We start from the raw sequence: 26,919 nt of genomic DNA on the forward strand, positions 1-26,919 counted from the left end.
ATCTTATAATCTTAACTTTTAAACAATCTTCTTTCATAAAGAAACTATAGAAAACATAGAGCTATATAAGCAAATATTGCACCAACTGACATGTAATATATATACGTATTTAAGAAGAAACACTTGATACCTTTCTTTAAAAAACTTATACTGCAATACTGCTTGTTTTTAATTTAATTTTAAATGTTACATACTACGGGGGAGAGACAATGTTTTAAAAATGACCTGTTTTTGTTGAAAGTCAGGATTCAAATTTTCAGTGCTGCTAAGGAGAACTGTTTCATTGATAAATATAAGCAGTGAGGGCGTATCAGAAATACCAAAGAGCCAGGTTTAAAAAGACACCACAAGGGGGAAAGTTTCTCTGTCTCAAAGGGGATCGTCACTATGAGGTTTCCTTTTCTTTTGGTTCTCACCGTGACACGAGAATACGTGGGAACCACACTTCCCCACAGGCTTCGGCTGCTGCATGGCAGATACCAGACGCCCGCTCTGAGGTTACTGGGAGACACTTGCAGATAAGGCTGCCTCACTCAAATAGCTCAAACAGAAATAAAAGAAAGGCCATAAGATTTTCAGCTTCTGGTGAAATTTTTGAAAATCACATGTAAAGAGGTTATAGAAGTTTCATTTTCCCATTAAGACATTCAGAGTAATAAGTCTACTCAAGCCTATAAAACCAAAGTTGATTAAGCAATAATTGAGAATAAAAGGTTAGTAAGAAGGGGGCATGTTGTACCTAGAAGCTTGTCGTCTTTTAACTTTTCTCTCTTTTTTAAAAAAGTACTTCATTTTATTTTTAGAGTGGAGAGAAAAAAGAAAAAGAGAGGGAGAGAAACATTGATAGATTGTCTTTCACATGCCCCCAGTTGGGGACCTGGCCCACAACCCAGGCATGTGCCCTGACTGGGAATTGAACCAGCAACCTTTTGGTCCACAGGTTAACACTCACTCCACTGAGCCACACCAGCCAGGCCTGTTTCTTTTTAAACATAGTGATTATTGACTACTCATCTTCCTTGCTTTTATGCACGTAAACAAGACAAATATACAAAACGCCCTTTGTCTTGTCTAGCCATGTAATGGGAAGCTTTGCTACTATTTAAGTGAAACTTAGACATTCATGGATACAGATCCCAGGAGCAAACAGCCCGTGGGGAAGTCCTTCTCCAACCCGAGTGTACCTAAGGATCACCTAGGGGTTTTGTCAAGCTGTGGAACCCGTGTTAAATTGCACAGGAGTCAGAAGAAAGCTATGGATCCCTCCCCCCAAATCGCACATAAAGACATTGAAGCCAGTTGACACGTGTGATTCAGGGACCTAATTTATGCTCTAATGGGTGTGCTCAAAAACACTGCAGGGGTGTCCAACCTGTGGCCCACAGGTCGTGTGTAGCCCGGGATGGCTATGAGTGCGGCCCAACACAAAATCGTAAATTTACTTAAAACATTAGGAGATTGTTTTGAGATTACATGTGGCAATGTATTGAATGTGTGGCCCAAGACAACCCTTCTTCCAGTGTGGTGCAGAGACCCAGAGATGCCAAAAGGTTGGACACCCCTGTTGGAATATAAAGTGACTTTAAATAGCATGGGGATTCATACAACCATAGAGAAGAGGAAGTTGACTGCAGGAGAAGATAGAAATGAATGAATGGGAATGAAGTTGTAAGGAAGATGCAGTTTGAATTTCTACTGGCACAGTGAAAGAAAACATTCAAACCCAATGGGTGAGCATGTGGATGGGGCAGAGAGTGGGGGTTGGAGGGTGAGGGTAGAATAATCTGAAGCCATAGAGAGAAAGATAAGAATAAGAATAATAAATTTCTCAGCAGGCCACACTGAGTCCTTCACGGCATTTAAAGAGGAAATGGCATAATAAAAATAGTATGGGCTGAGTTAAAGGGACAAAGTCTATGTTTTAACATATAAACATATGTTACATCTATTATATATTTTAACATGAGAGGGTAGGACCTTATTAGTCTCCTTTTAAAAATGTTTCTTGGCAATTCTTGGACATTTATATTCACTCCTAATGTTCTAAACTGTAGTATTTCTGTATATAAATGTAGCCCATGAGCTGCAGAGTTTAATCACCTCATTGTTGTACGCCTGGCCCCAGGAGCACGACACGGATCTTCGCATCACTGCCACACGGGGCTCCAGGTGGCTTCAGAGCCCTTGGTCGCTTCTCGGGTTTTGTACGGGCTGGTGTGGCCTGCCGACACCCTGGGCCGGCACCTTTTCTGTCTGCTGACAGCCCCGGGGCTTATTCTACGGTCAGTTTTGGGTTTAGAGATGTTCTCAAGCAGATTCTTCTAAGTAAGGACCAAAACATTGTCCCCTCAAATGGATCCAGGCTGCTCATTATCAACATGGATTTAGAGGCTGGTCGTTTAGATCCGGATCCCAAGCACTGTCCAAGCTGAACCCAAGAAAGTCTGCATGATGAAGGAATGGGGAACCCCTGGGCTTGGCCGGGGCCCACTTTCAGAAGCAGTGTGGTGGTTAGGAGGCAGCATCTAAAACCAGACTCCCCAGGTTCAAACTCACTTCTGCCAGTCACACCTGTACAGATTGGAACAAGATACCTTCAGTTACCTGAGCTGTGACATAGGACTGAAAATATTCCCTACCTTGTAGGGTCCTAGGGAAGACCAAATGGGTTAACATGCAGGAAGTGCTATGACAGTGCCGCGAAACAAAGAACTTCCCATTCCAGTCTCCTGTCTGCATTCATCCAAGAACCCTCGAGTCCCGACTTTGCCTTTGACCGGAGGGGTGGCTGGGCTGGGCTGGCACTGCCAGTTCTCCTGGGAATTGCTGGGGCCGGACCGCCGCCCACTTTGTTGTTTCCTTCCATTTTCTGAGCATCACAAAATGTAATACTCATGTGTCAAAGGACCCAAGATTGTATTTTAACATTTTACAGCCTCTTTTAAAACTACCTTTTCAATTTTAGAGGAGGCAGTTTTATGACTCACTTTGATAACCACTTAACTATTAAGACCCAAACAAAGAAGAGGAATGGTCAAAGGATATCAGGTACTCCCAGCCAGCTAGAGTCCTACTGCTCAAACATTATTCAAATTAGCTCCCAGACTCATAATTCTATGTTTTCATTTATTGCTGCAGTAAAGTAAATGGTTCTTTTATCCAAATGTTATTTCCTGGCTATTAATTCAGTAGTTATTTTGGATTGTAGCACTCCTCTTTGATTTAGGGATATGGTACCTTATAAATATTTAAAAGTTGAAGACTGACACTTGAAGAAGTTGACTTTGATTTGTTTTGTTAATATCCTGTGGCTGGAGTAATTATAGGTTTGGAAGACACGGTCCCATTCTGTACTTACCAGAAGAGATAGGGAGCTTCTGTGTCCCTAACAAGGAAATCTGGCAACAAAAATCTCTTCCCAAATCTTTTGCAGATTAGACTTCCATGCACATGTCCTCAGAACACACACTCCTCTTTATTCTTCATAGTTTTCTCCAGAAACTGCTCTTGAATTTAGAAACATGGGCGCGAACTATGCATATGCCTCAAAAATAGCTAAAAATGTTCATTCCTGAAACTTGGAACTTTCTCTGCATCTACAAGTGCCAGCAAAGGTTTATGACAGGGCTCAGGGTGATCTATAGACTGCTGTGATTTAACCGTGGATCAATCAACCTATTAGGGGAAAAAAGACAAGGTCACTAAGGATGGGTCTTGGTGAACCAGAGGTCACCCTACATTTTTCAACCTAATGTTCTTATTTCCTTTCCATTAACATTTCATAATGAAAAAAGCCTATATTCTTTAATTTTTAAGATAATTAAGTGAATTTAGTGCCTGTGAAGGGTAGAGGATTTATAATGGCATCGGAGGGCACACTATTAATAACGCACACAGCAGGGGTCACCTGGGGAGCCGCAAGCATGTAGTCTGCATCTCCGCGCCTGCTCCTCGACCTCAGAGAGCTCCGCCTCCTGTGCCAGACTCCTCTGAGACCAGAAGCACTCGTGTTCTTTGCGGGCAGGGCTTTTTCCCTCTTGGAAAATGGTTTTCCAGTTGTCTTTGAGTTTGAATTTCAACAAGTTAAAACAGCTCATCCTAAGTGCATGGCATTGTCTGTGTGCAAAGCCCTGAAACAGGTGATGAAAACAGAAAGTCATTCTGGAGCTTCCCTGAGGGAAAGAAGCCTGGCTACAGGGTTCTATACATCTAAGGGACTACATATCAACAGATGGTCAGATAGAGAAATGTGATCTGCCTCTGGAGTCACTGGCAGCCCAGTGAGTGAGGTCAGGAGTGGCAAGCCCTGGCCCCAGGCAGGAGAAAGAGGCCCACGTGGGAGCAGCCAGGCCTGTGCACAGAGAAACACAGGGTCTGCAGCTCCAAGGCTGCCTCACCTCTGAGTTCTCCTCTCCGGTCATTTAAAGCATTTCAGAAAGATCATTTCCATGATTTTTAGACAAAGATGATAAACACACTCATTTTATTTTGTTCCTTAACCAACCATATTAAAACAATAATAAACGGATATTTTTTAAGGCAAAAACTCTCAAAGACAAAGAAATGCATAAACATTAAGTAATTTAGTGGGCAAGTAGTAAGTAACTTAGCAAAACCAAGGAAGCCAACATAAGCTAGCAATGGGGAAAGATGAGAGGCCAACAGATGATACCCCAGACCGCTACCCCTGCATAGCTAGGAAGTGGCTAATTAGGTACCTGTGGAAGTGGGGGTAAAGGTGGGGCTATAAACAGGAAACCTGGAGAACCTAAGAAACAGTTAGATCTCTGGATCCTTTGTCTTGCTTTGCCACTCCATAAACCCAGGGTGCATCCTCTGAAGAGGACATAACAGCAGGTCTTTGGGTTAGGGGATGCTGGTGCAGCACTCAAGGGTAGGTGCAGCACTTCAGGGGCTGGATGCAGAGCTGTAGACCAGTGCTGCTGCTCCCCTCCACTCCTCTTCCCCACCAGCTCCAGCCAGAAGATTCTTCTCTGGGGAATCTGAACAGCTAGACCCAACGATACCAATATTTGGTGGCTTCCCCAGGGGAACGAACAGTCAATCAGATTCCCCTACGGAAAAGCCCCCAGAAGCTCTAATGGAAACTCTTAGAGCCCCACTTTTAAACAGGAGCAGGAAATCAAAGGTCACCACACAGCCAGGGAAAACCTCTCATCCCTCGAAGCCGCCACGATCTTAAAAATGATTTATTGAAGGATAAGCTGATTTAAAAAGGGACCACACCATCAACAGATGGTCAGATAAAGAAATGTGGTCTCTGCATACAAGGGAATGTTGCCCAGCCTGATAAAAGAACATACTGCCCTACACACAACATGGGTGAACCTTGAAGGCGTTACGCTGAGTGAAATAAACCAATCTCAAAGTCAAATCCCCAGTGATCGCATTTGTGTGGGGCACTTAGATTAGCCAAAGCCACAGAAACAGGAGAGCGGAAGGGTTGTCTCCAGGGCCGGGAGAGGGGAAGGAGGAGCTGCTCACTGGGTACGGAGTCTTTTGGTCACACAGGATGACAAGTTCTGGGTGTTGTGCAGCCGCAAGCACACAGTGAACAATGCCAATCTGTGCACTGAAGCGTTGTTAAGAAGATAAGTTTGTGTTCTGTTTTTTACCACGATGTTTAAAAAAGTAACTAAAGCAACATGAAGAGAGTTCAGCAAATTGTGAAGGGGGAAGAAAATGTCAGTCAGAGTTATCACTAACACCCTCAGAGAGGTAAGAGATGGTATTGATCCATGAAACAAAATTCGGATGCTATTTAAAAAAAATTAAAAAGTAATATCCAGACAAGTAAAGAAGAGCCTTTAGAAATGAAAGCTATAGTATTAAATGTCAATGATAAAGAGATAGACTATTTCCTAGGAAATAGAGTAAAAAGAAAAAGAAATGAAATATAGAAGGAAAAAGAAAAAATAAAGCCAGGCCAAAGATCAAATAAAAGGAATTCCAGAAAAATAGAAGGGAAACATTTCTCTGATTTTATCAAAGAGAGTATCTTAAATTTTTTACTAGAATTAGAGGACTTGATTTTTCAGAAAAAAAGTGTTCAAAAGTACCTAGGACCATAGGTGAAAATAAACTCACATCTAGCATCTAGACACATTTTCATAACATTTCAGACATCTGGAAACCAAAACAAAGATCCTGCAAAAATGGTCCAGGAAAAGGAGTCATTTTGAAGGATTAGGATTCTGAATAGCTTCTGACTTCTCAAAATTAACTTAAAGCTAAAGAGGAATGCCTTCCAAATTCTAAAGGGATTATTTCCAATCTAGAAATCTGTACCTAGGCAAATTATCAATCAAATGTGACCATAATATGAGAACTATTCAGACATGCAAATTTTCCTGTCACACACTTTCTGTTGGGAAGCTGTTAGGGGATGTGTCTCACCATGATGAAGAGAAAAACCAGGACAAGAGAAAGATGTGAGATACAGCAATAAAAGAGGAATGAAGACACCAAGAAATATGGTGAAGGAACAGCCTAGGATGAAAGCTAGGAATCAGACGTAAGAGACTGCCGGTCCAGATCGCAGAAGCTCTGAATTAGGGAGAAGAAAACTGTCAAGTAGCGTTATTGATAGCATCATCAGAGAGGTAAATAGTGTATCCATGAAACAAAATTGGGATGCTATTAAAAAATTTTTTCAGGTGAGACTAAGATAATTGGTGGAGATTGTAGGGGTTGAATTAGTGATAAGTACATAGACACTAAGCACACATTTAAAAAGATAATTGTTAACTCTGCAAAATACAAAATGCTATCAAGGAAAGGGAAATAACCATATTAAATTTAATGACTTAGTGATGAATATCTTTTACATAGCCATGATACTGTAACCCTGAATATCTCTCTAAACAAAGTTATTACATTATTACAGGGTTGAGCAAAAGTAGGTTCACAGTTACTAGTGTGGAAAATAATACTACAGTAATGAACAATAATAGTGCAAGAGTAAACTCTGTGTTTTGCATACGCATGACCGTAAACCTACTTTTGCCCCACTCTGCGCACTGGGAAGTGAGAAGGGTTAGTATACATGCTCACAGGTTGGCAGATAAAGGGTAAGAGAGCTTAATCGTCATTCCCAATGTCGGGAAGTTCATAAAAATACTTCAAAGTAAAAAATAAAAATCACAGCATCTTACTTCACCAAATACAAAAAAGAAATGCACCTCTGGGTAAGAAAAAATTGGGGTACCATGAATGTATGTGTGTCTAGACTTGAAGACCTCATTTACTCTTAAAATTGTGTGTATGCATCACTTTGATTGAAAAGAGTTTTAAAGTGAAAAAAGAAGTTAGTAAGGTGTTTAGCATAAGGCCAGGAACTTTGAGTAAGGACACTCACAAAAAGACTATTTCATAAGCCTTACCTTTTTAATTCCAAGGAGTTAGATTCTATAACAAACATGTTAATATATTACAATGATTCACTGAAGGATAAGCTGATTAATTTTTTAATGAAGATAACCAATCTGCAGAATGCCACTTGTCTTGTAATTTATGTATTCGTTCATTGTTTTTTCATGTTCTGTTTGGATTTTGGCCTAGAAAGGTAAACTCCTGTGGAGGAAGGAGGAGGTAGGAAGAAACGATTGGTTACGTGGTTTCTGGATGCTTAGAGTCCTCCAAGTGGGATGTCATTGCTCAGCCAAAGTAGCCTGGGTGTTAGTTACTCCCTGGGTGATTCACACCCAAGGAGTAGACTAGGACTAGGACTATGAAAACAGGATGGTCCCTGATAATCTGAAAACAGACATGATTCTCTTACCACGATTGGCCCAAAGGATATGTTAAATCCAATGAAATCAGCCCCCCAAAATATTATTCCCAAAGATTTTCTTTTGCCTTTAAGTTTGTGTGAGACATTGATTGACAACTAACTAACATGAATGTTTTGAAAACACGGCATATGGCTCCATATCCAGGGGTTTCACACGTTAGAATTAAACCAGGGGCAGATGGAAAATATTGGAACAAAAATGTTACATTGTTGCTGACATGTACTACCCAGTTAGGCCTACCACAGTTGCCTCCTTACTTAACATGTACAGACTTTTTTTTCTTGTAGTTATTCCTTCAACAGTCCAATATAACAAGTATTTACATTTTATTAGGTACTATAAGTAATCCAGACATGCTTTAAAGTATACGGGAGGATGTATGTGGGTTATATGCAAACACTATGCCGTTTATATAAAAGACTTGAGCATCCATGAATTTGGGCATCCACTGTGGTCCTGGAACAAATTCCTCATGCAGATGAAGGGATGACTTTATGTATCACCAGAATTGAAATTATGTTAAAGTTATCAAATGGCGTATAGAGAATGAAGCTAAACAATATTACAGTATATTCCTTCAGTGATGCATATGCTTAAGCTAACCCCACAAATATCTGTTTTACTAAGAAAACACATTTTGCAACAGAGATGCACAAAGATCTTTCTCTCCTTGTAAATATACAAAATGTGTGTGACAAACAGCATGTGCACAGCTACAGGATACAAGAATAGGAGAAAGGAAGCAAAGCGGTAGATTCCCATGTCCTCCTGAAGAGCAGCAATTAGAATTCACAGCTGTGGGCTGCCCAGATGTTGCTTGCATTTAGTGCTCTGTGGTACGCGTCAGAATACTCGTATGTCGTGTGACTGTGGTTTCAGTAAACTAGGCAGTTTTGTGTTCTAAATTCTACAGACTAGGTCCAGTGTGTATATTCTTGCTTCAGATTAGCTTTTCCCTCTCCCCTTCCTTTGCTTGGGGCATCTGCAGTTCAGAAACAAAAGACATTTCCAGCTCAGAGTTTAGCTGTACCAGAGTGTAAGTGAAGGTCAGCTCTGATTTATGTGGCACGTCTGATAAGCAGGAGAGGAGAGCAAGATGAGGGGTTTGGAAAAGCCAGTGAACTTGGCTTGACGTGGGTCTTTTGCCTCTGTAGGCAGCCAACATTCCCTTGGTGTCGGAACTTGCCATCGATGACATCCATTTCGATGACTTTTCTCTGGACGTTGATGCCATGATCACGGCTGCCCTTCGGATGTTCATCGAGCTGGGGATGGTACAGAAATTTAAAATTGACTACGAGGTAAGACCTTCTCTCTTGGGTGATTCCAGGAGCGCACGCGGGAAAACGTAGTAGCCACTCCCAGCCTCCGGTTTCCCAAACACCGACTAGAGATGGTGATACTTTCCCTGCACGCTTCATGGGATTACCGTAACTACTCTAGGAGGTGTTTGTGAGGGGCGTTGAATCCCGAGGACCGCCCCGACGTGAGGCCTCGTGCCAGTAATGGCTCACTGGACACGCACACCACAGCCTGACACTGCCTTTCGCTTCCCGTTGCAGACACTGTGCAGGTGGCTTTTAACAGTGAGGAAAAACTACCGGATGGTCCTGTACCACAACTGGAGACATGCCTTCAACGTGTGCCAACTGATGTTTGCGCTGTTAACAGTGAGTGTTCGGTGCGGGTGAACGCTCCGCTGTCACTTGTGGGGTTCACTTGGCGTTGGAACCCCCTACCCGGGTCATGGGAGCGCGTGTTTCCACGACAACGTCTGGGCTCACAGCTGTAGCGCCGCTGACTTCTTGAAGCAGGTGTAGTTTTGGAATGACTATTGTGCTTGAGTCTCTTTCAATGTTTTTTCTTGGGAAACGTGTATGTGTAAAAGAAACTGCTTGACTTTTCAAAGTAATCTGTTTATCGAGGATGTGGGGCTGAGTAACCGAGTAAAGAGATCACCAGATAAGACTGGCTGGTGGAAAGCCAGAGTGGGGACGGGTGTGTGGGAACAGTACCCACGGGGACATGGAAATCCTGAGGGAATGGTCCCCGGGAGAATGCCCAGGGTGCCAAGGGAAGCCAAGGGGAGAAAAGAGTAGGACTGACTGTTCTCAGAGTGTAGGAGGGCACCAGGCTTACAGTCTCTGCTCCAGGGGCTGTAACCTAGGGATGGTCTTTTTGTTTTGTTTTGTTTTGTTTTGTTTTGTTTTGTTTTGTTTTGTTTTTGTTAATGGAGATAGTTTAAGGCAGCTTGCCAGAGGTAAGCCTTGGAATTTAATCTAAAAGCAAATGTTTGTGGCAAAGATTGAAACAAAATTCTCTATTCATCTCCATTTACTGGCAAGAAATAAGGCTTGTTTTGGCCTGTTTTTCCACTTAGACTGTAAAGCTATCATCTAATAATATTTCCTGGCTTAAATTTATTGATTTCTTTAGCCTTGCAGTTATACATCAGACATGTGTATACATATATGTGTATATGTATATGTAAGCATATTTACTATACAAAAGAAAAACAGAACATTAGTTTTGGATTCACATAATATAAATCTAAATACCTTACAACTCTGCACCCAAATTAAAATTTAAATGCAAAATAGGGAATGCCAAATCACATACATTTTCTTTTGGTCCAAATGGAATGTTATTCTCTTTCTTCTTCAAGAAATCCTCTGCCACATTCTCTGCCTATTAAAATTGTACTCATCCTTTAAGACATTGCTCGAAAACCAGTTCTTCCATGAACTCTTCCTCTTTCTCCCCAGGCATCCATCAGTAATTATTTACTTCTCTGAACTATGTCTGGTACAACACACCTTTCTTTCTGCCATGTATTTTAAGTTACAATCTCTTATTCTCCTACAGAGTAGGCTTCTTGAAGCTAAACAGATAATTTCTTGTTCTTTCAATAACTTTCACTTATTGGCTCAACATTTATTTATTGAGAGCCTCATCAGCACCTTGCATTCTATCACGTGCATAGATTTTCAACAAATGCGTGTTTGGATTGACTTGAACTCAAATGTGCGTGCAGCACAAGAAGATGAGACCAAATGTCTTCACTTCCGTGCTCAAAGACTTCTTTTTGGATCTTTAACTGCTTAAGGAACAAGCAGACTAGCCTGGAAAGATTGAACTGGCCCCCTCCTATAAAACACACTGTGAGAACAGTCGGCCAGTCAAGTGCAATGAAAGATGCTTTGAGCTATGAGCCTTAATTGCTCAAGTGCCAGTGTTGCTCAAAATAAATACATAAATAACCAAGCACTTTCATATCAGATCACAATAGATAAGGAATAACTTTCTGTGTGCCAAGTTCATGTGTCTGGTGTACAGAGGACATTCAATAAAGAAAGTATTAACCTGTTATTTTGGAGAACCTATGGATTTACAGTGAACTGCCAAAATAAGTAAATAGGAACCTTTTTCAGTGAAGGGAAAGGAATGGCCGTGGCACGGTGAGTTAGAGATGTCCAAGTCAGGAACAGACTTTTATGGCAAGCCTTAAAGTGGTTGGGATGGTGCAGCTGGCAAGAGTGGCAGGATCCGGGTGAGCACTTAGGAGTTAAAGGAAATGCATACCCAGTTGCCTCGAGTGAAAAATGGACCGACCATCTTGATCCTTTTCAAGAAATTGAAGAAAGCAGAACTCTCAAACTATGTCACCACGGTGGGGGAACTCATGGAGCCAGAATATTCCAAAGGTATTGTTATTTTTGCAAGTCTACTCAGCGAGCTTGAGGAGTATCACTGTTTGAGAAGATTTGGGTTTTGTTTTTGTATTAATGCAAGCGCAAGAAGAGGCGAATTTTCTATGAAAGTTCTCTGGTGGGGAGGGTAAGTGGGGGTGGGGAATGGGAATTGTGAAATGAAAACATGACTTTGGAAAGAATATATTGGTCAATGTTATTTTTTTCTCCCTCACATTGAATTGAGTAGCCACATCTGGAAAAAATATTATTTTCTGCTCATTAAATTTTGCCAAACTTGGCTAAAGGTTACAATACGTTTAAAATGTCAACTTTATTTTCTCCTAACACAAGCAATCCCTTCTCTAACTGGACTGTAGACAATCTAGTTAATCCGAATTTTTTCACTAAGAAAATAATTATAGAGTTAACAAATATCACTTGATCAATGAAGAGAAATTGAATTTAATTCATTCATCAATTTTAACATTAGCATGTGGAAAAATGATAATCTTCCCATGAAAGATCACTCGTGAAGATAGGGTCTTTCACTATTTTTCTCACTATTTGTTCTCATAATTGATTCTATTTACATACTAATTATATCATATTCTATTTCCATGTGTTGAGATAGAGCCCAAAATCTCTATTAATCTGAAAACAAACAAACAAACAAATAAACTAACAAACAAATCACAGTACACCAACCACTGGATTCAGCCTGAGTTTCAAAGCCAAGAAAGCATGGCGTATGTGCGCTGAATTGTACTCTAGATGGCACTCCAAGGCAAAATTTCCCAGCCTTGGGAGAGGGAGGAGGGTAAAAAAAAAAAAACATTCCCTTAAAGAGCTTCTTTTCTTCTAGGACCAGAGAGACTGAGGCACACTCCCCCACACTCTTTTCTTACAGACACCACAATGCCAGTCTGAACAGAAAGGGCCCCTCCTATCAGCAAAAACCTGTATTGTGACTGCATCCGTGCTCTCCGAGCTGTTGATATGAACAAGGCACACTCTGCGTGACCTGACATCTCTGGATGTGTCCTTTTTAAGCCCATTGTCTCTGGGAATGGGAAAATGCATAGCTGTGTGTCACTGTTGAGCAAATTATGACACTATGCACAACAGGATGAGCGAATTATAAATACGTCCACCAGCTTCCTAACCTTTAAACCCTAAAATCATTTCAAACACAGAAAATAAGCTTATTGACTTGGAATTGTGCTCTGCAAAGGCATTCAACCTAATGTCTGAGTAACAGAGTGGTTTTGTTCATTTGGAAATTTGAAAAAGAAAGAAAGAAACAACTGCTTTATAGGACAGGAGATGTTCTTTAAAATGGTGGAAACTTAGCTCACTGGGAACCCTGTTAATGACACGTGCTCCATGCCTTCAGCCTGAAATCCCAGATTTTATAAATGAAAGCTTCAACATTATTCTTTGCTTCTAAAGAGATACTTAGGTAGCTAACATTTACCAAATATTTTTAATTCCTCAGCTAAACAAGAGTATACAGTGCAAGTTACTGTTTGTGGTTAAAACAAAGAAAAAAACACAGAACAAGAATAATTATACAAATTCTCTTCATTTACGGGTGCTCAGAGCATAAATATTCCATCAAGCACACATATAATGAAGGGTGATAAACACATGTCTTCTACTCACAATGCAGACCAGATAAAGGCAACAACCGTGCTTTTGTTTGCGTTCTGCAGAGTGAAAGGCATGTGCTAGTGCCAAAGCTGCAGAGACATTTTTGGGTTTTGTAAATGATGTATGAGCACTGACAGATTTCCCAGGGGGGAGACGGTTTCCTCAAGAGTCAGTATTCTTTACTATCCCATAAATGTACTCATTAGCACTTTGGGTCGTGCCCTGCATCCTGTGGGGCTCAATAAAGATTCATGGAAAAAGTGGATTTAGTTTAGGGTAATTTTATTCAAGGAACCATGTTGCTCAGTGTCCAGTTTTTTTTTTTAACTATAAAATGATAAACAACTGTCGCTGCTAGAAATCTTGTTCTTCATATCACACGAAGGTTCAGCTAGGGTTCATATGGAATATTATGATCTTGCAGAATTCACTGAATATGAAAAGAGAAGTGCACATGATCACATTAAAATTTATGGTGGTGCCGGCCACGTGGCACTGGCAGGGAATTGCCGTTAAACACTACTAATAACCGAGTATCACAGCACACACATGGACACCCCCTGACACTTACTGGGGGCTTCACAAACCTTAAATGTGGAAGGAGCATGTTTAAGTCCCTATTTGTGTTGTCAACAAGGTTATTTTCACAGATAAGCCAAGCCGTTTTATTGATAATTCAAACTAGAGAGCAGAAGAGATGGTTTGAGAGAAAAATCCGCCCTATTCCCCAGCTCGAGCATAATGCACTGTCTCGAGTCTCTGTTTTCAGGCAAGTGCTTGATTTCTGAGGTAGCAAATTTCTTCTGGGAGATCTCAGGGGCACAACAGGAATGCCTGTCCCTGTCCCCCCACCCCAAGAACAGAGCCAGTTGAATTATTTTTATCAATAACCAGAATCTCAACTTCACCAGAAATATAATTTCTTCACAGATTGTAACATTGGAAGGTACAAAGAGAGCTATATGTTTTGCTCTGTAACTGACTGTAACAAAGCAACAAACAGTAATCATACTGTAATCATCAAACATAATTTTTCATTGCATTTCCTTACCAATGTAAATGGTAACTAGTTATATTTACTTTTAAATAAATGGCAGCATTATCATAACAATACAAGAAAATCTGTATGTTAGAAAAACTAATTCTTTAATCTTCACGTAAGAAAGATTGATTTCTTGCATAACTTCAAAAATGGCAAATTTTTAACTTAGGAAAGAAGTGACTTTTAATGGTTTTGCAGAACAGCAGCACAGGGCACTATAAATTAACTATGGAGCTAATAAATTTGAATACAGTGTTTAAATCATATTTAAGACTCTTGCTTTTTAATCTTTTAAGAAGGTTTCTATTTTTATTCTCTCTGGCCACCTCTCAGAGCCCCAATTAGGCACTCCGTGCTTCTAGCTGACATTCCTTTATCCACATTTATTTTATAAAAAGAAAAAGGCAAAGCCGTACATAATTAAGAACCAACATACAATTGGGCAGAAGGATAATCCAATCCATTTCCTCACACAGGAGAGTAGCCTCCATAACTCACTTTAAGCGCTGCCATTTGTGAGTTATGGGTCATTCCCTTTCTAGTGAAAATAAATTCTCCTGCACCATCAGGCAGAGCCGAGTATTTTCTTAGGACATGTAAATTGTAAAACTGTATGAACATCACCGTGTCTAGCATTTCGGGAAAATCTCAGCTCCTGCTCACAGACACAGGCTTGTAAGGAAATGTATGTGGTTTCGGGACTGGGGCTGCCTCGTTACAGTATAGGATTTTTGATTAAAGTGAATTTATTCTTGAGATTTTTATGGTGTTGGTAAACTGCTTAATCTGTCGCTTTGTGTTTTATGGCGCCAGCCAAGTCCGCCGGGTCAGGGAGACCCGGCGGCAGAGCCGCGGTCGTCCATCACGGCGCCGTTTTCCACAGTGTGTGACTTAGGAGTGGCGCACTCTTGGGGCTCACACCTGGCGCCTCGGGGCGTCAAGATGGGGTCTTCAGAAAGTTTTCATTTCTCATGAGTCTTGTGATTGATTTTAGCTGAAGGGTGGCTAGTAAAAATTTGGGTAAGTTTTGAAGAGGCCTATATTCTTGAAATTCTTCCAGCTGGCCTCTCGTGGCGCTCGGAGAGGGCTGTCCGTCTCTCTGCAGGGTTAGTGTTGACCAAGCGACCCGTTTCATTTGTGGTACGCAGCAAGCATGTGTTATACCATATATACACATATATATGCTATATATACACACATACACACACATACACACACATTCAATATATATGCCACATATATTCAATATATACTCAATTCTCTAGTAATTTATCATAAAATATAAACTATATTTCTAAAGATGAACAAAACGTGCCTTCTTTGTCCTAAAAAATCATAAAGCACATATATTCTTCGTCCTTAGAATCTAATATGCATTTTCTTTTGTTTCTTTTTGAAATACAGCAGGTATGCTGCATACATAGAGCTATGTTTACTGTATTGTCTAAATTGAAGAAGAAACCTTGTGTTTCACATCTTATTATGATAGTCACCCTGAAATTTTAAAATATCATTTGTACAACTTTTTACACATTTTGTCCAAAAAAATGAGACAAGAGGTATATTGAAAGTTTTTTATCTGACCACATCAGGACTTCTTGAGAAAAAAATAAAGTACATTGACCAATGCCAGAGGTTTGCTTTGGAATATCTAGCAAACGAACAAAGCAATGAATGTGAAAATATAGAGGAAACAAGGCTAGCGAAACACGGATTCCTGCTGAAGTTAGGTGATGAATATATGGAGGTTCGTTAGAGTATTCTATGTTGTGTATGCTTTGGACTTTCCAAAGCAAATAATTTTTTAAATAAAAAAACTAAAGTTAAGTCATGGAAATGTTTTAAAAATAACTAAATTAAATAAAATGGATTAAAATCAATCTGATTTTTAAATTCACGCATCATTATTCAACATGTATAAGTGTACCAGATACACCATCAAGTTTTGCTGCCTGGCCATTCTGAGTCTTACATGGGCAAGCATTTGCAATATTATTTGAGGTGGAGAGATGAGTGTGTCCAAAATATTACTTACGTTTTTCAATTTGATAGTAAGTGCCTTAAGTGCCTTGAGCTTCTGGTTTTAAAAAGAAAGTATTTAAGTGCAGACTGTGAGGTGTTTTCAACTCTGAGCTCGGTAAGGAAAAGACCATTGGAGACTTACATTGATATTTAATAAATGCCAAATCCATGTTTGACTACAGAAAGACAAGCAAATTTGATCAAGAGTACCCCACTCCCGGGGACATGGAGACAGAGCACGGCTGCCTCATGTTGCGTGGTGTGGCATGCCGTGGTGGAGGAGACACACAAACGTGGTGCTGGCCGGTGGCCCCTCAGAGCTGGTGTGGGGACCACAAAATGGGACTGGAGTGCCTATCTTTCAGCCCAACTACCCAAGTATTGGCAGACAAACATTACTGTAAACACCAGGGGGCGGGACCCTGAAATCTAGATGCTGTGGTCTGTGTGGAAGGTTTTATGCGTAATAGAGGATGGTGTTATGAACACCTGTTCTTCTCTTCCCTTTGCTTGCATCACACACCCTCTCTGATTGGCAAGATAGAATCTTTTTTTTTTAAGAAAATGGGTTATTGCATCAAATAATATCGATTTACTTGTAAGCACTCTTGGTAAGCAACTGAAATCTGCTTCTGTCTTCAACTTGATCAAGTCCTCTGCCTAAAACCATTGCTTTGGATCCTATCGACTAGATTGATACCCACCAGCCTGGCCCTGGTATTTAGATGTTAAGAGGTCGCCATTCCATCTTCAAGCAAACAAAATAGCGTCCCCAGAACAAGCATGCCGGGCCTGCTGTGGATGCCTGTGGAGCTCACACCTGTGCCTCCCTCTGCCCTGGTCCCCGCACAGCGGGGAGGTGTGCTGCCTTGGGAAGGCTGCCGAAGGCACTCCTCTCACAGAGCTCTCAGCCCTCGTCAGCAGACTGAAGTTTCACAGACAGACACCTCATGTGAAGGACCTCGATCCTGCAAGGCTGTCCACCAGAAATTAAGAAATACCAGAATTAAATGCTCCCTTCGTAAATGCTGCCTTTCAGCCCCAAGCACACACCACATCCAACCTGACGTCACCCACAGATCGATTGAGACGTGATGACACAGACTAGGGACGTGATGTGCAGATTCTCACAGAGCGGGCACTTCCTGGAGGAACCACGTTCTTCAAAAGCCCTCAGAATGGTCTGAGCTGTTCTCTTTGTTCTTCCTATCCAGAAGAAAGAGAAAGATGAAGGGGAGAAGATAGACTCTACAAAAAGAAAAACCTGTCCTGTTCTCCCTCAATCTTAGCCAGGGCACTGCACTGCCTGGCCATCGCATATCCGCAGAATAACATTCAGAGCCAAGAACCTTCTTTGGTTTGGGATTTCCAGGACCATTAGGAATGTCCTGTATATCACTGGATTCCCTTCCTCGTAGTCTGCCACCTGCCAGCTCTCAGAATCAACAGGATGAAATCAAGAAATCCCTCGTCATTCAGTACCTCCAACAGCCACGTTCAAAAAGAAATGTGAAGGCAGGGTCTCTGGCATCACTTTCTCGAACTCCCCCATGCCATAGACACCTATGTGACAAAGGGATTAGCCTATGATGCACCTTCGCAGAACATAACAGGTGCAGCTAACCACTTTCACCATTACTTTTCTTCCACAAATTGAACCCCATGTTGTGATGGTGTCTTCTAGAAAAGGGTGTTCCATGGCACTGTTCTGGTTGGCTTGTGATGGACTACATGTGCCACCAGGGCCAGCTGTGCCGCAGGGCTAGATATGCCGGTCTTCCTCGGCGCTCTGTTCCTAGTGTCTGAAAGGAGTGGATGCTTGATAAATATTTGCTCAATGACTAGATGAATGAATAAACATTTTTCCAGGATGTCACTATTTTATTCCAAGCAAGGGTAGTTTGATGAAATGAGTTTATTCTTTTCTTTAAATCCTCACCTGAGGATATGTTTATTGATTGTTAGAGAGAGAGGAATGAGGGTGGGGAGAGAGAAACATCAGTCGGTTGCCTACCACACGTGCTCAGCCAGGGATCCAGCCTGCAGCCTGGACATGTGCCCTGCCTGGGAATTGAACCTGCAGACTTTGGGTGTATGTGACTGGGCTCCAACTAACTGGCCACCCAGCCAGGGCAAATACGTGTTTATTCTTTGAAAAGAATTTACATACTCATTATATGTTATAATGGATAAATTTTCTTTATGGAAATTTGGACACAAAGGGAAAAAGTTTAAGTCCCCTGCAGCCCCACTACTGGCAACATTTTGATGTACAGCCCAAGAGTCTTTTTCATGCGTATACTGGGACACTTGAAAGTCGGGGTGTTACATATGAATCACTACATATTTCTCTTCTCTGTTACATCTTGATGCACCAGCAGCATTTTTAGGCTCAAAGCGTCCAATGGCTCTGCAATATCAGTCTCTCACTATTCAAGAATAACATCCTTTTTTAAAAAATTATTTTATTGTTGTCCAATTACAGTTGCCTGTATTTTCTCCCCACCCCTCCCCCTAACCCCCTCCAAACCCACCTCCCTCCCTTGCTTCCACCTTTCCCCTTGGTTTTGTCCACGTGTCCTTTATAGTAGTTCCTGAACACCCTTCTCCCCACTGTCCCCTGTGCCCTCCCCTCTGGCTATTGTTAGATTGTTCTTAATTTCAATGACTCTGGTTATATTTTGTTTGCTTTTTTCTTTTGTTGATTATGTTCCAGTTAAAGGTGAGATCATATGGCATTTGTCCCTCACTGCCTGGCTTACGAATAACACCCTTCATGGAATAAGCATGGACCAGGTGATTCTTGAAAGCCCTGTTATCTAACAATCTATCACAAGAGTATTTAAAAGCTGCACAAATGCACCTACACCTCACCTTAGCAGCCGAATAATGCAGTATGTGGAAACCCAGAACCAGGAGCCGGGTTGTGGGGCTCTGAGCCCACCTCTTTTGCATCCCAGCAGTGTCCTCTAGTGCTCCATGCCCTCCTTTGCAGAATGGGGAAAATAAGAACAGTATTGCCCTCAGAGGGTTCTCGTAAGGATCAAATGAGTTGATGTTTTTGAGTATTTAGAACAGTGCCTGGCATATACTACATGCTATAGAAATGTTAACTATTATCAGTATTATCCCTAGTCTCTCTTTTCAGATATAACAACTGCTTGGCACATAATAAGCACTGAATAACATTTTTGTTAAGTAAACAAAACAAAGCTTCTTATAGCACCATCTAGTGGTGACATTGTAGCTGTTGGTTTGTACACCTATTTAAGGATTCTCCAGAGGCTCAAAGCAACGGCTGTTTTTCTCTGGCCACGATATTCTTCTGTTCACGAGTATCGCACAGGATGAGCTTTGAAATAGGGGCATTTCTTAGTTGGTTCAAGGTTTATATTGCCTAAATGATAGGAAATTACTGGGTAGTCTGGGGGACCCTGTGAAGCAATCTTACTGTTTGAGTCCTTGGCATTCCAGGGATTATATGCTACAGCAGAAGTCTACAGCGGCAGGGGTATCCCAGCAGGTGTGTTAGCCCAACACAGGGCCGTTGGAGGCCTTCTCAGAGGGGACTCACGGGCTTCCCCGGAGGCGGGGACATGGGAATTAGGTCTCCATGCCCTGACAGTCTCTTTATCTGAATATCTTATATTCACAATGTACATTTCTCATAGTGAACCATGAAGGGATACAGGTGAGAAGATAGATTATAATAAATAATTATTGGATCAGGAGCAGAAAAGATATCATTTTATTTGAAAATAAAGAACAAAATAGAGTCAAGCATATAATAAAATGCATTAAAAATGCTTCCTGCTGCCACTCAGTTCTCTTTTTGCTTCCCGGCATTTTATTCAGTGCATCTTTTACATTTTTTAATTTTTCAATTACAGTTGACAGTCCATATTATATTAGCTTCAGGTGTACTGCATAGTGCTTAGATATTTATATGACTTACAAAGTGATCACCATACATGGTTATCGCAATGTTACTGACTACATGCCCGGTGCTGTACTTTACCTCCCGTAACTATTGTGTAACTGTCAGTCTGCAGTTCTTATCCCTCCACCTTCTTCACCCAGCCCCCCAACATTCCTCCCATCTGTGTTCTCTATAGCTCTAAGTCTGTTTCTGTTTTGTTTATTCACTTATTTTGTTGGGTTTTTTTTTAGATTTCTCTGTTCTCTTCTGCAAGCACATTGTCTTCAGCAGGCAGTGGACTTTTTCTCCTCAATGCAAGTGTAGGTCGGGATGGATAGGACTGGACAGAAGAGGGGCAGGCAGGGGAGGAGCAAATGGACACAGTGACAGGTAGACATTCCTCAGGCCTGACGACTCTCAGAAACCGCTTACCAGGCAGCCCTAAATCACAGTCAGGAGACAGGCGCTGCTTCAGTAACCAGGTGTCACAGTCCAGAGAGGCGAATCTGTTCTGTGTGTCTGGGCGGGTGCCGTGCTTCCGGGTTTCTTTATTCTGAGGACTCAGAGGTGGGCTCCATGGTCTTGGAACAGTATAATTTCATAGAAAAATTTCTAGGAAGAGGGTTCATGGCTTTCATCACATTCTCAAAAGTATCCATGAAACAAGTAGTTTAAGAATGAGATGCTGGACTTTCAGGAAGGGGCCAGAGTGGGAAGGAAGATAGCTACATAGAGCATTATAGTAAAATATATTCCATCACGTGATATGATGGGTGATAACTGATAGCTGAAAAATAACAAGGGATTTTGATCTTGAGTGCATTAGATGGCATTCAATTGTGACTTTTCATAAATTTCTAGTCACATTACCTTAGTTTATTTAAGATTATCCCATTCTTATTCTTACTGTTTTAATTCATCAGCTAGTTCTAGTCAATAGCACTTTCACAGGCAAAATCTTTCTAAATTTCTGTGCTGTTTCATCTTTGTTTACGGCACCAATTTCCATAGTATCATGAATAATTGTTTCATGCTTGATAGACTGTCAGGATTTACTGAGCGTTAGCAAGATCCAAACCCAACTAAACTGACTTACAGTTGCAAGATGACAGAGAATCCCCTAAATCAGGGATTTTAGATGTTTAAATCCCCTTTGCCTTTCAAAATCACTCCCAAATAACTGGAGAACAAGGAACAGAGAGAAATTCTGCCTTTCATGGAACCATAATAGGTAAAGGCAGAAAATGGAGGGAGGAGGGTTCACAGCTTAGCAGAGAAGAGGAAAGGCCAGCCCCAGTGCCTTTCAGGTAAGTGGGTACAGGAAGGGGGCCCATGAGAAACAATGTCCCCTGGAAGCTGCCAGAGCTCAGGAAGTGGAGGCATCAGATGCCACAGAAATGGGGCGAGGGGGTGAGAGGACGACAGAAACTCTGAGTCCCCAAGGCCCCATCCCCTCTCCATGTCTTCAAGGCTACTCTCCCCCTCACCTACTCAGGAAACCAGAGTGTTTGCTGGGGAAACTGAACCCCAACAAAATAAGAGAATTAAGTAGAAGTCTATATCCACAAAGGTGAGAAGCTACATTTTGCTTTCTTAGAACGCCAACAGCTGTGTTTATGCCATTACCAAACAAGAGATTGGAAAGTCCAGCGGAAGTGAATTTAGCCCCTGACACATGGAGGATCTCTAGCAAAAGACCGGCTCTCCCTCTGCACGCTCCGTGGTAAGGGCCCAGCTGCCGGCAGACACCGGGCTCATGCATGGCCACCTGGTGAGCACTGCGACGCTTCACTCCTGTGAGTGAACTACCAGGCACCTGAGGAACACAGGGAGACAGAGCTCAGAGGAAACTGGCATTGGGGAGCAGAAAAATTTCAGAGGAATTATAATTAATATCCTCAAAAAACAAGAGACAATAATGCAATCATGAGAAAAGAAAAGCATCCTATTAGAAAAGGAGCGCAGACAAGAAAATGCTTATAAATGAAAAATATTGTTACTCCTAGAGAGTACGAGAGAAAAAGTCAGCATGAGCAGTGGAAATGAAAAGACAAAACAAGGAGATCAGTGCAAGAAGTCCAATGTCTGCCCAGCTGGAGTTGCAGTCAAATAGGACAGAAAAAAATGGTGAAGAGAAAATTATTCAGAAAAACATAAACAAGAATGTTGTACTGAAGAAAAGGCTGAGCAAGCAAAATCGGGGAAAAGCCCCAGACCAAAACAAACCTTTGTGAAATTGCCAAACCCCGGGGACAGAGGATTCCAGAAGAGGGAAGATCAAGTACCACTCAAAGTACCAGGGAAAAGAATTACATAGTTCTCTAACTTTGGAACTAAGAGAACAATGGGGCAGAACTTCAAAATGCTTGGTGAAAATGTTGCACAAAAATTGTTAGGCAAGCTAACCAATTGTGTAAAAGAATAGATTAAAGACATTATTAGTCATGCAATTGTTTAAAAAAAAAAACAACCCGGTAACTCCCTAGTGTTAAAAAATGAACACCCTTCCCCATGCAGCTTCTGGCGGATGTGTTCCGCAAACCGAGGGAGTAAGTGAGGAAAGACTTACAGGGTGTAGAGGTGGGAGAGGGACCCCGGGAGACGAAGCTGGCAGCAGACAGAATCCAGACCAAAGAGAAGAGCCAGGAGAAGACAGGGAGTCCCCAGGACAGCAAGGGATCTAACAAATGTTCGCTGTACCTCTTTGCAGGGCTGTGTGGGATGTGAGAAGACTTAGATGTTCAATGAAATCTTAACTCCAGGAAATGAAAACATTTGCACAAGAAACAACTACCAGATACTAGGTAGCTTTGCAGTGACTGGTTACAGAGTGTACGAGGCCCTGGGCACAGAGCATGTCTGGCCCTGTTTCCTCACCTGCACCTGGGGATAATAATAGCTCCCACCCCATGGGTCTCTTAGGAGAATGAAATAAGTTAAACAGCTGCAAATCTCATAGAACTGTGCAAGGCACCCAGGAAAAACTGTAAGTGCTTGATGAATAACTAAGTGTTAGTAATATAAAAATCTACATAGAAATGTGGTGTAAAATACCTACCAAATTAGACAAAGAAGAAAATGGAAGGTGGTCGACTTTGGAAATCAAGGAAAAGGCTGAGGAACGACTGATTTTGGTTCTAAATCTCTTAAAAACTATTTGAACTTTTAAAAACTATTGCATGTAATACTTTAGGTAAAATAAAATTAACTTAACACCAACAGCCAACTCCAAAGTTTAATGAAAGTGCACACAGCTTCGACACGGGCTGGTTCATCCCTCCCCAGACACCTTATTCACGTTCCCACTTACTGGGCAAATTAAATTGCATGTCTTTCCAAATGTAGCAGTGGACCCAATTTAAATTTTAAAATTAAAATTTTCAACACTGGATTTCAACACTGGAATTTATCATTTAGTTACTTCTGCACTAAAAACATAATTAATTAAAAAACAAACTTTGCGTGGCTGTAAGAGAAGTAGGTGCCTTATGGCTATACTCCAGTGACCCTGGGTCTGTGGAAACACAGGTGAAAGGGGGAAGCAGCCCAGCCCCCCCCCCGCCCCCCCAGCCGCTCCTCTTGCCCTCTGATACAGGTTTCAGTGCAAGTAATCCAGTGGGAGGCCGACAAAGCAAAACGGGGGAGACATGAAGGCCTTGGATCAAGAAAATGCATAGACTTGCTTTTTCAGAGGTTTGCTTGCTCTTCTAAGCTAACGAAGGGACAGCAGGGACTGAAGAGCCGCTGCGGCGTTGGGTTACAAGGTGACCTCACACCACCCCCCAAAGAAACCGCACCACACCTGTGCACTGCGCAGGTGAGCTGCCGGAGGGTAACAAAACAAAGAATTCCAGTGATACTTCACCTGATCCTCAGTCTGGGTCACCAAATCCTCTGCCAGATTCTAGTTTTTGAGATATGCACTGCTTTGCTATCTGTAAGAATTTAATTGGTTCTTCAAGCTAATTCTGGAATATTACAGGTTAACTTCTAGAATATTATCAGGTAACAATTTCAGTACTACTAAGTTGCTTCTTTTAATATTAAGGGGACCCTGGCCAGGCTGCTAAGTTAGTTGGAGTGCCATCCCATGCACCAAAATATTGCAGGTTCGATCCCCAGTATGGGAGGCAACAATAGGTGTTTCTATAACATATCGATGTTTCTCTCTCTCCCACTTCCTATCTCTAAAATCAATAAACATATCCTTGGGTGAAGATTGAAAATATATATTGAGGGGGTTAATGGGTGTTTTTGTAGCAGGCTTTCCTTTGAGCGGTATCTGATGGATATAACATTCAGCTCTAAGTTCTCAGGCCCCCTTCCCTCCCACTATATGCAGGTTGCTGAGATGCAGAGTCACAGAGCTCACAAAAACTCACGTTTTGCTCTGGGCCTTTGTCACACTGTCACTGTGTCTGGGGAGTGCAACCTCTTCTCTAAAAGGGAACAAAATAGTCTGAACTGTGTTCCTGCAGGCCTGCGCAGCCCCCTGTGACACGGAGATAGCTCGCCACTGCAGGGACCTTAGTCTGTGCAAGTGACCACCCAACTCACCGTCGTCTAAGGGGGTGGCAGTTAATCATTCCCTTGAATGATGTGGGTATGAAAACAGAACTGGTGATTGCTCAGCAGACAAGCCGTATCCATCCTCCGTGCCCTGAGCTGTGACTGCTGCCATCTTGTCTCCTTCCCAGACCGCCGGGTTTCAAGAGATTCTGAACGAGGTGGAAATCTTGGCGGTGATTGTGGGATGCCTGTGTCATGACCTCGACCACAGGGGAACGAACAATGCCTTCCAAGCTAAGTAAGTGTTCTAATTGTTGTTATTTTAATGCCTTTGCCTTCCCGTCCAGAGCAAAGGTGACCAATGCTAAACAGTAAAGCATTAATTTCTGGCATCCGAGGCCAAGGCCACGCAGGCTTGGGCTCACATGTCATGGGGCCCATCCATCTTTATAATTCCCTATTCTTCTTTTAATTGCAGATTTGCCCTTCCTGTCATGCTTGTTGATTTGGTCTGTCTCCGTTGACTTCAGTCGGATAACAAAGCACAGATTTTAAACACCTGTTTTTTTTCCCTCCCAACATATTGGCTTTCATGGCATTTTAAGCTTTTTGGACTTGGTACTCTAAAATCTGGTTTTGAGACCATTAAAAGAAAATTGGACTGAGGAAATTTTAAATTTTATGAAGCAAAATATCTCTTCCTTCCCCAATAGATTCCCTTACAGGTTCTTTTGATGTTGGATGTCACATAAACTGCAGTGAAGGAAAGCGTCACGCTGGAATATGGCCTCTGCTGTCCTGCAGCAAGGGGGGAACAGAAAAGGAACCGCGCTGAGACTGGGGATGTGTGGGCACGTGATGTGCACGGGCAGAGCAGTCTGTCCCTCGGCAGACGGCCGGTTCAAGAGAGCTGCTGCTCTGTGGCTCCCACTGCAGCCCAGGGCCGTAGGCTATGGGTGTGGAACTCCTGAGGCTTACATTACAGTGAGGGCCCAGATTTAATGTCCTACTACCTGTCGGCAAGCAAAATGGTGTGGGTTCAGAGGCTGGAGAAAAGAGTTTGGGGGTGGAGGAGACATTAAGGAAGGCTTCAACAGAGTGGTAAGATTAACTTTCAGATGACTGATTTCAAAGCCCCCATGAGCAGGTGCAGCTCCATAGTAGGAAACATCAACAGACCACCGTTTTTTCCGTTCCCCAAAACACCTACCAACTGATGCCTTGGAGTCCTGGCCACTTGCATTTGCTCCTGATCTAGCAAATGAACTTTGAGTGCGTACCCTTCTTTATCCATCCTGGATCTTATAGCCCATCACTTCAACCCTCCCTTCTCAATATCCTAAAATTTATTGACTCTCTTCACTTTCTGTGACATCCACTCTGCAAAACCTCAGCCTCAGTTCAATCTAACAATTCAGTTTTGTGCTACTCTGCTAGATTTACAAAGGCTTTAGTAGAAAGTATCACAGTTGTGCGAGTTTGAGATATGCCAAATATATAGTGTCCCAGCTGAGCAGCATGCTTGGTATTCCCAGATTCTGTGTCCCTGGCCAGTTCTCCGCACCCCACCCCCCCCCCCCACTGCTCTCAGCGGTTCTATATACGGCACATGCTCCCCTCCTAACCACCTCCTGTCCTCCACCTCCCCTGCTCTACTCAGCAGATCACCTTGCCTCCTCCTTCACGGAGAAAATTGAGGCCATCAATCGAGCACTCCCTCAATTTCCTCCCCTGCCACGTACACACTTATCTGTCTGGCCCCATCCTTTCCTCCTAACCTCCTATCTCAGTGAAAAGGCTGTCCTTCCTCTAGTCTGATGCTAATCCTTCCATCCCGGCTTTGGATCCCTTTCTTGCTCCCTCCTCTGAGACCTTGCTCTATTAATCTTCCTCTCTCTCTTCCCTGTATCTCCCTTCCCTTTTCCACTAGCTCTCAGCATCTTATTAAAATGAACAGTTCCCCCACTTCCTGACAAAGCCCACTCCAATGCCCACTTCTCCCTTTAGCTTCTGTTCTGTTTCTCTTCCTTCCTCTCCAGTCAGTCTTCTTGGAAGGTTCATTGCTTTCACTTCCCCAACCGCTGCCCTCCCAAGTGCCTTCTAGTTCTGCCTCACCAGGGGAACTTCCCTCAGTAATGCCACCAATGGCCCCTTTTCCTAGAGCTGCTGGGCACTCTTATTGTCTTTCTCTCTTGACCCTTCTTCCCAGGAGACCCATTTTCTGTTCCCTCCCTCCTAGAACTCTCCCTTCCATTGTCTCCCAGACATAGT

General features: G+C 42.3%; 1 protein-coding gene across 2 annotated transcripts in view; it reads left to right on the forward strand.

Annotated features, from left to right (window-relative positions):
• Nucleotides 1-26,919, forward strand: part of PDE11A (phosphodiesterase 11A) — a 322,202-nt gene that overhangs the window by 220,810 nt on the left and 74,473 nt on the right. For both annotated transcript variants that reach the window (XM_045833325.1, XM_045833394.1), the window contains 3 exons: nt 8,969-9,115; nt 9,377-9,484; nt 24,837-24,946. In XM_045833325.1, coding sequence (XP_045689281.1) covers nt 8,969-9,115; nt 9,377-9,484; nt 24,837-24,946 — 365 coding nt within the window. The remainder of the gene's footprint in view (nt 1-8,968; nt 9,116-9,376; nt 9,485-24,836; nt 24,947-26,919) is intronic.

The sequence above is a fragment of the Phyllostomus hastatus genome, unplaced genomic scaffold, assembly GCF_019186645.2.
Source record: "Phyllostomus hastatus isolate PE091 unplaced genomic scaffold, TTU_PhHast_1.1 phas_contig_1, whole genome shotgun sequence".
Taxonomy (NCBI): domain Eukaryota; kingdom Metazoa; phylum Chordata; class Mammalia; order Chiroptera; family Phyllostomidae; genus Phyllostomus; species Phyllostomus hastatus.